Source organism: Myotis myotis, unplaced genomic scaffold (genome assembly GCF_014108235.1).
Source record: "Myotis myotis isolate mMyoMyo1 unplaced genomic scaffold, mMyoMyo1.p scaffold_m19_p_13, whole genome shotgun sequence".
Classification (NCBI taxonomy): domain Eukaryota; kingdom Metazoa; phylum Chordata; class Mammalia; order Chiroptera; family Vespertilionidae; genus Myotis; species Myotis myotis.
In genome coordinates, this window is record NW_023416317.1 from 25,089,842 (window position 1) to 25,104,215 (window position 14,374).

The window sequence follows — 14,374 nt, forward strand, 5'->3', positions numbered from 1 at the left end:
CCATAATCCTTCAGTATGTGGGCCGACACTCTAAACACTGAGAAACACCAGCCAGGGCTAACTCTTTTTTATATGAAGATAAAATTCACGCATCATAAAATTCACTCCTTTAAAATATACAGTTCAGTAGTTTTCAGTATATTCACAGACATCACCACTGCATTAATTTTAAAACATTTTCGCCCTGCCCTGGCCAGTTTGGCTCAATGGATAAAGCATCGGCCTATGGACTGAAGGGTCCCGGGTTCGATTCCGGTCAAGGGCACATGCCCAGGTTGCAGGTTCGATCCCCAGTAGGGGGTGTGTAGGAGGCAGCCAATCAATGATTCTCATCATTGATATTTCTATCCCTCTCTCCCTCTCCCTTCCTCTCTGAAATCAATAAAAATATATTTAAAAATCACACACACACATTTTCGCCCTGACTGGTGTGGCTTAGTTGGTTGAGCATTATCCTGTGCACCAGAAGGTCACTGGTTCGATTCCTGGTCAGTGTAAATGCCCAGGTTGCCAGTTTGGTCCCCAGTTGGGATGCATATGGGAGGCAACCGATTGATGTTTCTCACATTGATGATTCTCTCTCTCACGCTTCTTCTCCCTTCCTCGCTCTAAAGTCAATTAAAAAAACTTTTTCATCATCCTGATAAGAAACTCCCCACTTATTAGCAGTCAGAGCTCATTCCCCCTCTCCCTTTATGGAAAAAAATTGCTGACTTTTTCTTAAGAGCTTTGCTCCTTCTGAAGGGTAGTGATGTGTGAGCTAGAATTTGAGGTGCTACTACTAAGTCAGATCCCAGCAGTGTTTTCCCAGCCTTCAGAAGAAAAAATTATGGTATTCAGTGTTTTCAGTTTGAGGATTGTCTGCCTTTGTTTTAAGTCTGTGTTGCCACCTGTCATTTTTGTAGTGATGCGTGTAGGATTAGATGTGCTTTGTTTAGAATAAACCTGTATTTTTATTTGGAAACATACAGTGGCAATATTGTATAGTGGTTTCAAAAAACAAAGTGTGTCAGTGACCTTTATGATGTCAATGACCATGTTCTAAGCTCATAGTGGAACTTATATATAAAATTAACTTTTTTGTTTGTATAGTCCTTAAAGAGTTTCCTGACTCTTGAGTTTGTAAATATTTGACTTACAAAACATGAAAGACTAAATCCAGTTGTTTTGTGGCAAAAACAACCCCTTTTTTTACATCTCTTCCTGACTCTACTGTTGCTTTGGGTCTCTTCTTCCCTTCCCTGTTCTTTCCCCAATGTTTCCCAGCCCACAGGGAAGAGAATAGCAAAAAGGTAGGGAAACCATTGTAGGCCCTGTCCCAGTTTCCCTCCATCCTAACAACTAGATGTCTGCAGCCCCTGGCAGCAGACAGTGGAAGAGGAGCAAATCCTATTTCTTGAGCCCTCTCAGCCACCACTGTCCTATGGCCCCTTCCTCCTTATATTTGTACCTCCTAGACCCTGACTTTTCTCTTTCCATTCCTTAGCCAGAGCACTGTTTCTAAAGAACAGCAGGGAAATGAGCAAGAATTTCAGTCTGCCCTCTCTGTGAGCAGATTGGAAGCAGAACCCCAGGTGATTCTGACACATACCTCCCCCAAATGGAAAGTTCTTGGCATGGAGAATCCTTTTCCCTCTGGAGCTTTCTGGAATCCGCACCCCTCCTGTATCCCTGCCTATTGGTTTGACATTAGAGCAGGACTGTCTTCTACATGGATGTCAGCAAGGAGAGCTGTGTTCCTGGAAGTTTCATCTGGCACTCAGTGTTTTCCTCATGAAATTGTTACCAAGGGACTCCTCTCCCTGAGTTCTGTTGGTTTTTGCTTTGTGCCTCAGACACAATTGTGGTTCATGGGCCTTCCTAGCCAGGTGGGAGCTACCATACTGAGCACATTTCCAAATGTCCTTCTCTTCTTAGAAAGGCTGGTTCTAAAGGGCTTTACATGCATTTCATTCTCTTACTCTTTCATTCAGTGGATAGTTATCAAGCACTAGCTCTATTCCTAGCACTAATCTAGGTGCTGGGGCTGCAGCAATGAACAGTGAAGACCATGTCCACTTTTGTGGAGCTTCATTTTTGTAGGAGCACAGGCCTTATCCAAGTAAACAAATAAGGAACAGGATAACTACAGATGTGATCGTTGCTCTGAGGGAAATGCAGTTGGTTGACATAATTGCAACCAGGGGAAGTGATTTCAGATTTGGGCCAACCTTGTTATTTTCCACATGACTTGGAGATATTGAAATAAAGCACAGGTTTTCTCAATTCTAGTCCAATGTTCTTTTTTGCAGATTAAGTAGTGAAAGATAATGGAACAGTCTTACTGAATCCTCAAATTACAGCACACACCAACATTTTTCCAGCTAGGATTGTTTTATAGATGGTAAAATAGGTAAGCGCAGCAGTCCTTTCTGCTTATTTAACTTAAATTGCTGCTGCTTCAGAAGCGGGGTTGAGGGGCCAATGCTCAGGCTGGATTAATAGCTGCAAGATCTTCTGAAATGTTTCTCTTCTCAGTAAACTGATTAAGCTTGATCCATGTGCTAGTTACTGAGGACATAAAATGAAAAGCTACAATCACAGCACTTGGAATTTAAAAGTCTGGTGGGGGTGACAGATTTGTAAATGATCAATTCTAAGGCCACACAATAACTGCTGTTGTTTCTCTGAGATGGAGTTAAACCGCTTCTGGCCTTCCCTGTTATCCCTTGCTCCACCCTGGGCAGAGTTCCTCCTCCTCCTTCTGGATTTGGAGTCAAAGTGCCTTTCTCATGTAGGGAGCAGTTGTTCATGAGACCCAAGAGCATGGGGCAATTGATGCAATGCTGGGCTGCATATCGCTATTGGGGATCCCTTGATCAGCTTTCCAGTTGTTCCTGTTGTGTCTGGGTAGCCTTTGAGTGAGAAAAGCCAAGTGTTTTTCACTCTGATGTAGTGTAACCAATTCATTTAGTAAACGACGTCATGCATCTTACTAGACACAGTGAAATTGTTTAGGGGAAGTAGGCCAAAGAAGGTTAAGTTGCATTTATTTTGGTGATGAGGTTAAGAGCTAGTCCTTGAGGCCTGTGGTGTTTGCAAACTTTTGTACATTATGTGCAAAAGTCTGAAATGCCACTTGAAGAGAATTAACTGTGTGTCCCTTTGTGAGGCCTTAAATTTTAGAGTCCTCTTAGGCCAGCCGTGGGCAAACTACGGCCCGCGGGCCGGGTCCGGCCCGTTTGAAATGAATAAAACTAAAAAAAAAAAAGACCGTACCCTTTTATGTAATGATGTTTACTTTGAATTTATATTAGTTCACACAAACACTCCATCTATGCTTTCGTTCCGGCCCTCCGGTTCAATTTAAGAACCCATTGTGGCCCTCGAGTCAAAAAGTTTGCCCACCTCTGTCTTAGGCTATACTCTGTAGTCCAGCGGTTGCCAACCGGTGGTTTGCGGACCACTGGTGGTCTGTGAGGTCCGAAAGGTGGGTGACCACTGCTCTAGTCAGTGCGATGAAATGTGAAATGGCTTCTAAGTAGTATGATATTTGCTAGCAAATTGAAATAAAGATTCCAAGTGAATTCATTTTCTCAACTTTGATGCATGGACAATTAATGATTATGCCATTAACATTTTGTTCTTGAAGAAAGTAAGTGTTCAAATTCTAATTAATATACATTTACTTAATTCATACATACTGGAGACCTTTGTTTTTCAGTCATTTTAAATGATGTTGAAAAACTGTTCAGTGTGTATCTATCTACACTAATAAAAGAGAAAGATGCAAATTGACCATACCTTTGTGACGCCCACCAGCCAATCAGGAGTGAGTATGCAGATTAACCCAATAAAGATGGTAGATTCATTTGCATACGCAGGCGCCCAGCAGCTGGAGGTGGGGCAAAATTGGGGGTTCCACACTGCCTCAGCTGCTCCGGGCCTCTGGGCAGCATGGAAGGTGGAAAGGCGGCTCGTGCATTGGGCCTCTAGTATATGTGTGTGTGTGTGTGTGTGTGTGTGTGTGTGTGTGTGTGTATATATATATATATATATATATATATATTAGTAAAAGCCTAAGCAACAGTTATGACCAAATGACTGGAACAATCAGTTGACCAGTCGCTATGATGTGCACTGACCACCAGGGGGCAGACGCTCAATGCAGGAGCTGCCCACTGGTGGTCAGTGCGCTCCCACAGCCAACCCCCCACAGCCCCTCCCCCTGGCCGGCTGGCCCCCATGGGCCCCTGGTGCTAAACCATTTGTAGAGACCTGCTTCTGGGTTGGGGTTTTGTATGTAGAGAGCAGTTCCCTCGCTGCAATCTATTGAAAGTCAGCCCTCAACACAAGGGTTTGCCTTGCTCCTGTCTCTCCCTTCCCTGGGGGCCGCCCGCCCACTGCGGTGGCGGTGTGGCGGCAAGGGAAGGAAGGGGCGGAGGTGGGGAACCGTGCGGTGGCGGGGCGCCTATGGCGGCGTCAGCATCTGTTCCTTCTGCGCCCGGCCCAGCGACTGTCGCCTCCTCTTGCGACCCTGCTGGAGCCTTTGGGCCGGGCTGGGATGAGGATCGGGGGTGGGTGGCAGTGGGCGCTGCCCCTTTCCCAGGGGGTCTGAGGGCTGGCTCCCTCCTTGGGGCTGGCAGCCAACCTCCCAGGGTCCTTCCTCCAGCTGGCCAACCTCTCACGGTCCCTCCCCCTGCCCCCCATGCACGAATTCGGCCTCTAGTCTCCCTCTGTATAAAAGGCTAATATGCAACGTATCCCCTCGGGAGTTCAACTGGGAGAATGGGAGTTTGATCACTCGCTGTGACGTGCGCTGACCACCGGGGGTGGGGGGGTGTGTGGAACATGGTGGGTGACCAGTGGTGGCAGCGGGGTGCTGAAGGAGTGAGGGAAGGGGGAAGTGGGGAGGGGGGGGGGAAACTGTGTGGTGGTGGTGTGCAGGTGGCAAGGGAAGGAGGAGGTGGGGAGGCAGGGAACCTGATCGGCCCTGATCACCAGCCAGGCCTAGGGACCCTACCTGTACAAGAGTTTCGTGCACCGGGCCTCTAGTATAAGCCTGCCGGGGTCCAGCCCCAGCGGTCCAGGGGTTCCCAAAGGTGTGGACAGAGTCGGCGAAGAATGAAGGACACAGAGACAGCGTTCAGATGATCAGCATAGCTCTCTTTAGTCTCTGTGGATCTTCCTTGTGCCTGGCTGAGGCCACAGAGAGAGATCCCAAGGCAAGCTGAGCCTTTATTTTATAGTCAGAGGTAAACAAGGTAGTGGTTACCATAGTTACACTGTTCTTGTGAATTTCACTTGTTTTGCATCTCCCTCAGCCCATTAGCTTCCCAGATAAGATCTAGGGAGCATTAAAAGGTCAAGCCTAATTATGCTAAGGGGACTGTGCCCTCTAAGCTGGGACTTGTTTGTGACTTTGCCAACAGGTCAGTCTGAGGTTTAACCCTATAGCTGCTCCCCACATAAGCCATAAAAACAATTGGTAATGTGAAAATTAAACTCAGTTAATGTAACAGATTCAGTAGTCAGTAAGCTAATTTAGCTTTTCAAAGATAAGTTGTATCTAAATCTTATGAAAGCCCAATTTATCTTAATGCAATTAAATATTAAATAATTCATGATAATTTTTCCACAGTAGAAATAAAATGACTCCTGGCTGTATATTTTCTGAAAATAAAAAATGTAAAAACTTAAAATAAAAATCTCTGATTTCTCCTTAGTGCTGGAGAGACAACCTATAGGCTGGAACATGCCAATGACCTTCGGGTAGAAGTGCAGAAAGTGTACGAGCTAATAGACGCTTTAAGGTAATGTTTGGTGATGTCTTACCTGCTGCCTTGAGTGGAGGAGGTGCTATTTTAATGAGGTAGTGGGTGACTAGCAGACCTGAACTTACCCGGAGTCCTGATGACAGCAGTATTTGTAATGATGAGGCTGAGGAAGGTGTCAGCTTTGGCACTCAACACATCTCAGTAACTTTTGGTTAAGGATTTCTAGTATTCAGCATTATTATAAAGGAAGGTGAGTTTATTGAATACCAGCTGTGTACCAGGAAATATCACTGGGTATTTTCATAGAGTACAACTCATTTATCCTATCAAAGTTACCCTGTGAAGTAGGGATCAGCACCCCATTTTATAGTGAGACAATGCACCACAGCTAGCATAAGTGGTGGAGCCAGGATTGAAACCCAGATTCTTTCTTCAAATCAACAGCTACTTTTTAACTGTGGACTGGATGTTGGGGTTAAATCAGCCCTTTGCAATGTAGGAAGTACAATGACTCAGGGAAAGAACTGAGGTGAGGAATCCTTGTTCATCCGTACATGCAGGACTGGCTACGTAATTTGTGGGGCCTAGTGCAAAGTGAAAATGTAAGTTCTTGTTCAAAATTGTAAGAATTTCAAGATAGTGACAGCAGAATATTAAACCAAGCACGCGGCTCTTCTAAGCATCAGACCCATGTGTGGTTGCTCATCACTCACCCTTGAAGCTGCTCCTGCACCCATGGTCAGTCCCTCGATGGCCAAGTGTTTGTCATGTACCCTGTGCTGTGTTAGGGGCCTTGGATACAGCCAAAGGGTAAGAAATGGGCTTTGCCTTCAAGGACTTCGGTGAGCCTCTAATCTGTCTCCTCCACAAATCTTCCCAGCAGGCAAGCCTGGCAGCTCAGAGACTTTGTTTCTGAGGCTGACAGCGCTGGTTACATTGATGTGTTTGTTCCAATTCAGTAAGAAGATCTTAACCTTAGGCTTGAACCAGGACCCTCCACCACATCCAAACACTTTGCGGCTGCAGAGGATGATCAGATACTCGGCTACACTTTTTGTGCAGGTAAAGCCATCCTGGGGTGGCAGAAACATTGCACTTGCCTCCCTGCTCTTCTGCCTTTCAGGAGGCAGACCAAGCCACTGGCTTGTTCATTTCCTCTTTGACATGGATTACTTTTTAAGATTAAAAATGCATTATGCCACATTTAGAGAAAAATCTGGATTTCAAAGAAAAGTAAAAACTACTTTTAATCCTAATGTCCCCAATACCACCACCCATTATTCTGGTACATATATATTTTTTTTCCTTTTACATTTATAATATAATTGTTATAATTAGTGTTTATTTGCACATTTGTGTCTTCTCTTTTTATCACTGAATTTATATCATAGTACTTTTTTTACATGGTCCTCAAAGAGCTATCATTTGAATACTGCTACAAAGTACTGCTTTGATATATGTACCGTCCTTTATTTAATTATTCCCTTTTCATTGGACACTTGATAGATTTCCATTTTTTGCCATTATGAGTATTGCCTGTTGGATATATGTGTACATAGTATTTCTTCCTTGGGATAAGATCCTAAGGGACTTTTCCTGGGCCATTGGAAGGAAACAGCTGATTGTTCAAGGGCAGACTAAAGTTAGGTGGTTAGATCTGATTGTTTCTACCTCAGGAAGCTCCTCGGGGAGTCACATTTAACCACCTTTGGGCTCCATGAAAGAGAGACTTAATAAAGTCCTATTGGGTTAGTTTTCCAACATTGTATTGCAGAGAATTAGGCCTTTCTCCTTTTGATTAGTGGCTATATTCCACAGTCATTTGGTGAGTGTCTGCTGTGTACCAGGCAGTGTTCTAGGTGCTGGGTATCCTGCCGTGAGCAAAAAGGCAACATTCCTGTTCTCACAAAGCGTCTGTTCTAGAGAGGGGGTTAGATGAGAAACAACTAAAATATACACCTTACGTTGGAAAGTGCTGCGGACAAATACAAAGCCTGGAAAGGCTGGTGGGAAGCTCGGGTGGAGGCTTACACGTTTAGGCAGATGGGCAGGGAGAAGGCTGCATGGGGAAGGTGAGAACTGGGATATCTGGTATTGGTCATTTCATAAGGGACAGGCAGGCCCATTTGCAAGCTGACTCTCTGGTCCATTTAGGGGTTTAGTCTTTTTTTACTACTGCTAATTAATGTGACTGTCCAAGGATGGAATGGCTTAGCCTAAACGACTCTCGCCACAGGGCTAAGGTTCATTAAAGGTTTAAATGTAACATTGTCTATGAATCCCTGTAGGAAAAGTTGCTTGGTTTGATGTCACTGCCAACCCAAGAACAGTTTGAGGAACTAAAGAAAAGGAAGGAAGAGATGGAAAGGAAGAAGATGCTAGAGAAACAGGTGAGTGAAGCTCAGGGATCCGGCATCTGGCTTCCTCCCTGGGGCTCTTTTGAGCACAGAGGCCCCCCTATGCTCCCAGGAGCTCCTGTGCGGTTGTGCACCAGAACTCTTGCTCTCTCTAGTTTCCATTTGTCTTCTGTTCTGTTCTGGCCTCACTCTCATCTGTAGACATCAGAATTGTTTGTTTTCCTCTGCAAGTCCTATTTTTCCTTCAGAGGTGCTACTGGTTTTCTTCTGTCCAGAGTACTATGGAGACTGACTGTCCTCCCTCCATTACAGGTTGCAGAGGACCCAAACATCAGGAAGTTCTTTGTAGAACACTTTGGAATATGCAATATTCAATGTAATACTGTGTGAGTTTCTAGTGTAGATGAGTGCTTTAAAACAAGTGTATGGCCAGTGGATCTAAGATTGAGAAAATTTTATCCTTTAACTTACTATTATTTTATTTTTGAGAATCAGGGTTTGTCCCTCCTCTCCCCCTGAAACGAAAGCATGTTTTGATTTTAGCAGTTGGCTGTCTTAGTCCTGAGGTGGGCAGTTGGAGTCTCACAGGTACAGGAATAGTGAGACTGCAGAGGGCAGCTGGTTGTGTGGCTGCTGATGTCCTGGTGACTGTTTTTTCTCTTTGGTTCTGCTGTCTCCCTAGGCTTCCCTGGAATCCCAGCGAAGGCTTGAGGAAAGGCGGAGTGACCTGCCATCTCGTGCCAATGGGGAGGTGGTGTACCTTCGAAGGGGCTCTGCCCCCTTGAGAAAGGCTGAGGGCTGGCTCCCCCTATCAGGAGGTCAGGGGCAGAGTGAAGACCTGGACCCCCTCCTCCAGCAGATCCACAACATCACATCATTTATAAAGCAGGCCAAGGCCGCAGGCCGGACAGATGAAGTGCGCACCCTGCAGGAGAACCTGCGGCAGTTGCAGGATGAGTATGACCAGCAGCAGACAGAGAAGGCCATCGAGCTGTCCCGCAAGCAGGCCGAGGAGGAGGACCTGCAGCGGGAACAGCTGCAGATGCTGTGTGAACGGGAGTGGGAGCGAGAAAGGGAGCAGTTCCAGGCGGCATCCTTGCACACACGGACCCGGTCCCTGGACTTCCGAGAAATCAGGCCTTTTCAGCTGGAGCCCAGCACAGAGCCTTGCACCCACCTTGCTCATGCTTTGGATCTGGGTTCTTCACCAGTTCAGAGCAGTGCAACTCCCAAGACCCCTTCACCCAGCTCTGCTCTTGAGCCTGTCAGAGTGTGGTCTGGGCCCCCAGCCCTTGGCCAGGAATTCTTGCCCCCGAGCACCATGTCACAGCAACGCGAGGTGCCCTCCCTAAATCCCTTTGAAGAGGAAGACTCCGCTAGCCCTACAGCGGAGGGCTCTACCAGCCCTCGAGCTGCAGAGCCTTCCTGTGGCCCTCCGTCCCGCATCCTCAAAGAGTACAATCCTTTTGAGGAAGAGGAGGAAGAGGTGGCAGTGGCAGGGAATCCCTTCACTAACTCAAACAGCCCAGCACCCAACCCCTTCAGTGAGGAGGATGAGCGTCCTGTTCCTGGCAACCCCTTTGAGGAAGCCACCTGTACCAACCCCTTCGAGGTGGACAGTGACAGTGGGCCAGAGGGCGAGGAGCCCATAGAGGAGGAGCTCCTCCTCCAGCAGATCGATAACATCAAGGCGTACATCTTTGATGCCAAGCAGTGCGGTCGCCTGGATGAGGTGGAGGTGCTGACAGAGAACCTGAGGGAGCTGAAGCGTACTCTGGCCAAACAGAAGGGGGGCTCTGACTGGCCACTGGGCAGGTAGAGCACCTTTGCGTCCAGGGGCCTGGCAGGAGCGGGTTGGTGGAATTGAGGCAGGAGGCAGGATGAGAATTCAGATGCATACACGTTAGGGGAGGAAATCTGCTATTTCATGCTGTGTACTTGGAGGTTTTTTCACTACAATTGAAAAATAAATGGGATCTAGAACAGGAAGAATCAGCATTCATTTGCTGTTTTTCCTGGGCTTTTTTTTTTTTAAATTGGCTTTTCCCTTTAGAAGGGACTTAAAATTTTCACTACTGAGATATAACTAAATGCATTTCTGTTGGGTCCTGGTGTGCACCTCGTGGGTCCATTTGTCCTGTCTAGTCTTTGGTCATTATGAGTATTATAGGGCAGCCTTATAGCGGGCCCTCCGTTAGCCAAGACTGACAAGGTGGATTCCTTTAAACCGCACTCTCCTCTGGCAGAAGCCTGACCTCTTTAGGCTGTGGGTTCCTTTCCCTGGATCTTCCTCTGCCCTGCTGGGTACATCCTGCCTGTGCAAAGGAAGGGGCCAGGTATGCTAGGAAGGGGCCAGTTTGGACCCAGGAGATCCCAGCACTTTTTTTTTAAGAGGGTGAAGAGGATGAGGTTTCACCAGGGTGTGTTTCCCTCTCAGTTTAAGTTCTCGTTGGTCTCTTTTAGGAAGTTAAACTCCCAGTGCTGAGGTATCACTGTAGTCTGATCATGAGCTTTTTAGAAAATAGAGTGGTTAACTTTTTGGTTGATCAAGGTCGTATTATTTGGGAAAAGAGTCTCCATGCAAATGTTGTCTGTTCTCTCTGACTACTGGAACAATTGTCTGACCCTGGAGAAACCTCCTTGAGCTTTGGCAAAATGACTTGTAGCTGGGATTTTTTTAGAGGCCTTGTCTGTAATGTAGGAATGAGTGATCAGGAGGCTTTCTTGGAACATTGTCAGATAGAAACTTCTGTAAGTCAAAGGTAAATCAAAATAATTTCCAAGGCTAGTTGATCAGCCTTCTTCCCTTTTTGTTCATCCTGTCTTGACCTGTGGCGCTGGTGAGATTTTTCTTCCCAATGTTTAGCATTAAAAAACTGAAATGTTTGAAGAAGCACAACCCAGGACCATTCTAGTAACACGGCAGTTCTTGAACTCTTCACCAACTAAGGGCAAAAAGGGAAATTTGTTAATTTAGCTCTGGTGCTTTGGATTATGGGAACATAACCCTTAACTGACATCTGACATCATGATATCCAAGTGTGCTCAGCTTTGGGTAGAGTTCCTGTAATTACACTTGTTAATTAATGAACAATAACTGACCACTAGTCACTTTATACCCCTTAACTAACTCTGGGCCATACTCTCACTGGTTACTGATGTGAGAGCTAAACTTCATTTTGTTACATTCTGGGAAGACTCCTGTTGATCTTGGAAATGTTTGAAAAACATTGTGGTATAAAAATATTCTGTATTTGTGTTGACACTATTTACATTTCTTTAGCACCTGCTGGATCTTTGGGTTGAATGAAAAGGGGGTGTATAGGGATGTGGGAACGGGGAGTCAGTGGAAGGCTCTTTGCATTTGGGTTCTGTTCACAAAGGAACATGAGTGGTTACTAACGTCAGCCAGTACCAACCTTGCTGTCATGGTAGTTATGGGAAGTTGGCATTCAGGCATTTAAAACGCTGCCTCATACAGGCGTCATTTCTCCTTTGAGGTCCATGCCCTTCATGCTGTAATTCTGGAGGCTTCATGGATGGCTGTATGCTCCTCCCTGCTCACTCTGTCCTTTCTCTCTGACTGAAGGGGAGGAAGGTCTCTGCCAAAAAGCAGGTAGTTCCTAAATGCTGCCAAAGCTGCTGTACATCATAATTACTTTCCTTATGAGAATATATCTCTTTCAATTAGCTGCTGGTTTCAATTAAGACTAGTTTACTAAACATACCCTTTCTTTGAAATCAACCGTAGGTAGCAATCTGTACGTAACTAAACCTTGAGAACCACACATAGGAAACGTTTTTCAAACAAACAAACAAAAAAACCCGTACACAAACCCTCCTCCCGCCAAAACACTGAGTATCCTAGATCAAACTAAAACCCTCTGATATGATTGAATTCTTCTGTGGCCGTACTCTGCCACAAATTCTTTAATTTAATCCTTCCATGGCCCTCTTCTCCTATAATCATAGACCTGATAGCAGTTAGAATTCGCTATCCCTCAGCAGGACCATTTCCCAGAATTCACACAGGCACACGGTTGGATTTACAGAGGTGGGTTAACATCGGAAAAGACGGACTATGAATTATAATCACAACTTCAAGTTCTTGACTCATGTGGGTATTTCACCTCCTGCAGTCCTTCATCAGAAAACGAGCAAGTTCTTGATATAGCATTGGCAGATCTCCCAAAAACAGATCATATGTGGAAGAGACTTTGGCTTTTTCCTTTTATGCCTTGTTTGTATTTTTCCCTGTCTAATACACTAAGGATACTTATTCAGTGTATTTGCAACTCAATGTGTTTTTGTTGTTCAGACACTAAAATGTACCTGAGTCACCATGAGCCATGCGGTAGATTGAACATTTGCATAGTTAGCTTGGGACTCAAAGTGAGAAGCCGGGCTCTACCAGGTTAGAGTCTGTGGTGGCAGATTATGCTGGTCATCTGACAATGATGGAGACATTGATTTGCATGCACTGGGGCCTGGTATTGGAACCTTTTTTAAAAAATAAAATAACAAATATTAGTGGTTGGAGATGTGTATGTATATGTGCATGCGTGTTGCATGAGAGTCACCAGATAACATACCTTCCCCACTTTCTTCATGACCTGAGTATCAGAAGATAGCCCTAGCTCCTGTTTTACCTGTTGGCTTAAGGCCTCCAGACAGAATCAAGGTCACTGGGCTCTTACTGGGGAAATGTGAGTTCCAGTTCTGCCCTATCCCCAGTTACTCCTACAGCGTCAATTAGATGAACCATTTCACACAAGCACAGTGTAAACCTTTACAATCCTATTACCCCCATGGAAGAAGCAGGCCTAGCAAGGTTGAGGACCCTTCCCGCTGCCGTTTGTGTCAGGCCCCGCGGCAGTCGCACAGCCTGCATTTAGGTCTTCCAGCAGGCCCGTGAGGCACTTACTCAGGTAGTCATCTGACAAATGAAGGAAAAGGTTGAAAGAGGTTAGCCTGGCTGGAGTCGCACTGCCAGTCAGGGCTGGAGTGGGGATTTAAAGCCTGGTCTGCCTGACCCACGTGGCCCTAAGTAGCAAGGAGGGTTTGATCTGGGCCAGGCACAGTGGGAATGCACAAGCATTGTGTCTGGCCCAAAGGTGGCAGGGATGGGCAGGTTAGAGCTGCTGAGTGGGTTTCTAATACTGATATCACTTGAGCCTTTGACATGGAACTTCCTAAGACCTGTATAGATTACTAAACCAGGAGGAGATAATATTTAGTGCTCACTGTGGGCCAGACAGAATGCTACATATTATGCATGGATTACCTCACTTGATCTTCCCAACAACCTCAGTTTACAGATGAAAAAATGAACGTGGTGAGATTAAGCAGGCTCAGGGTTATACCACTGGGATTCCAGCCCAGGTCTGTCTGACTCCAAAACCCACACTGCCCTGGCCTGCTTTGTATATGGACACTCATGTGTCTAATGTGGGATGGGGTATTTCATCCATAGGAAGCGTTCCCTGTGGACTTTAAGGTCAAGGCTCTTCTGCCTAAAACTCTTCAGTGGCCTAGCACAGTTTAAAAAATCTGTCAGAACAAACTTCTGGTTTTAGTTCAGGCACACCAAGAGTTTGGAAGTTGTCATTCCTATCCTTATAAGAAAAAGCTGGACAAACTGAAAATCACTGACTTTTCTTGGACCCTCAGAGAACTGACTTCGCAGGACAAATGGCCACCCCAAAATCTGGAAAGAGGTAAGTTCAGAGTCACAGCCGAGGTCTGCTTACTTGGAGCAAAGCCATTGGAACCATACATGTTAGGAACATTTTGACAAATTGCTGGGGCTGAGTGTCCTGTGCTTTTAATCACATGGTTCTCCTGGTAACCAGCCCCCATCCCTAGGGGCTTTCCGAAAGTCACTTCATTTGCATAAACAGGTGTGTTTGAACTGGGGATTATTACAACAAAAGATACTCCTTTCACTTTTAACCAGAGCCATTTCAGGGAGAGGGACAGAATCCAGAGATTAGGACAAAAGATGCTTCTGTCTCATTAAGAAAATTACAGGCTTTTAGGAGCTCTAGCTGGGAACGAGGAACAGTGGCCAAATATACATATCCTATGTAATAAAAGCCTAATATGCTAAGTGTCTGGTCTTCCTGTGACCGATCAACTGTTCAACCAATCAAAGCATAATATGTTAATGATACGCTAAGGCCGCTCAACTGCTCGCTAGCACGTGCACTGACCACCAGGGGGCAGACGACCAGCTGACCAGTTCCTATGGTGTGCACTGAC

The 14,374-nt window shown here is 45.8% G+C and overlaps 1 protein-coding gene across 11 annotated transcripts in view; it reads left to right on the forward strand.

The window, feature by feature from the left end:
* Nucleotides 1-14,374, forward strand: part of RBSN (rabenosyn, RAB effector) — a 43,325-nt gene that overhangs the window by 15,351 nt on the left and 13,600 nt on the right. For 9 of the 11 annotated variants that reach the window (XR_004971522.1, XR_004971521.1, XM_036332273.1 and 6 more), the window contains 5 exons: nt 5,706-5,792; nt 6,716-6,818; nt 8,045-8,146; nt 8,796-9,928; nt 13,784-13,830. Coding sequence is in view for 9 of the 11 variants with exons in the window: in XM_036332273.1 (XP_036188166.1) it covers nt 5,706-5,792; nt 6,716-6,818; nt 8,045-8,146; nt 8,796-9,928; nt 13,784-13,830 (1,472 nt within the window). In the remaining 2 variants the exon portion in view is untranslated. The remainder of the gene's footprint in view (nt 1-5,705; nt 5,793-6,715; nt 6,819-8,044; nt 8,147-8,795; nt 9,929-13,783; nt 13,831-14,374) is intronic. The other 2 variants (XM_036332275.1, XM_036332280.1) reach the window with 2 other exon arrangements.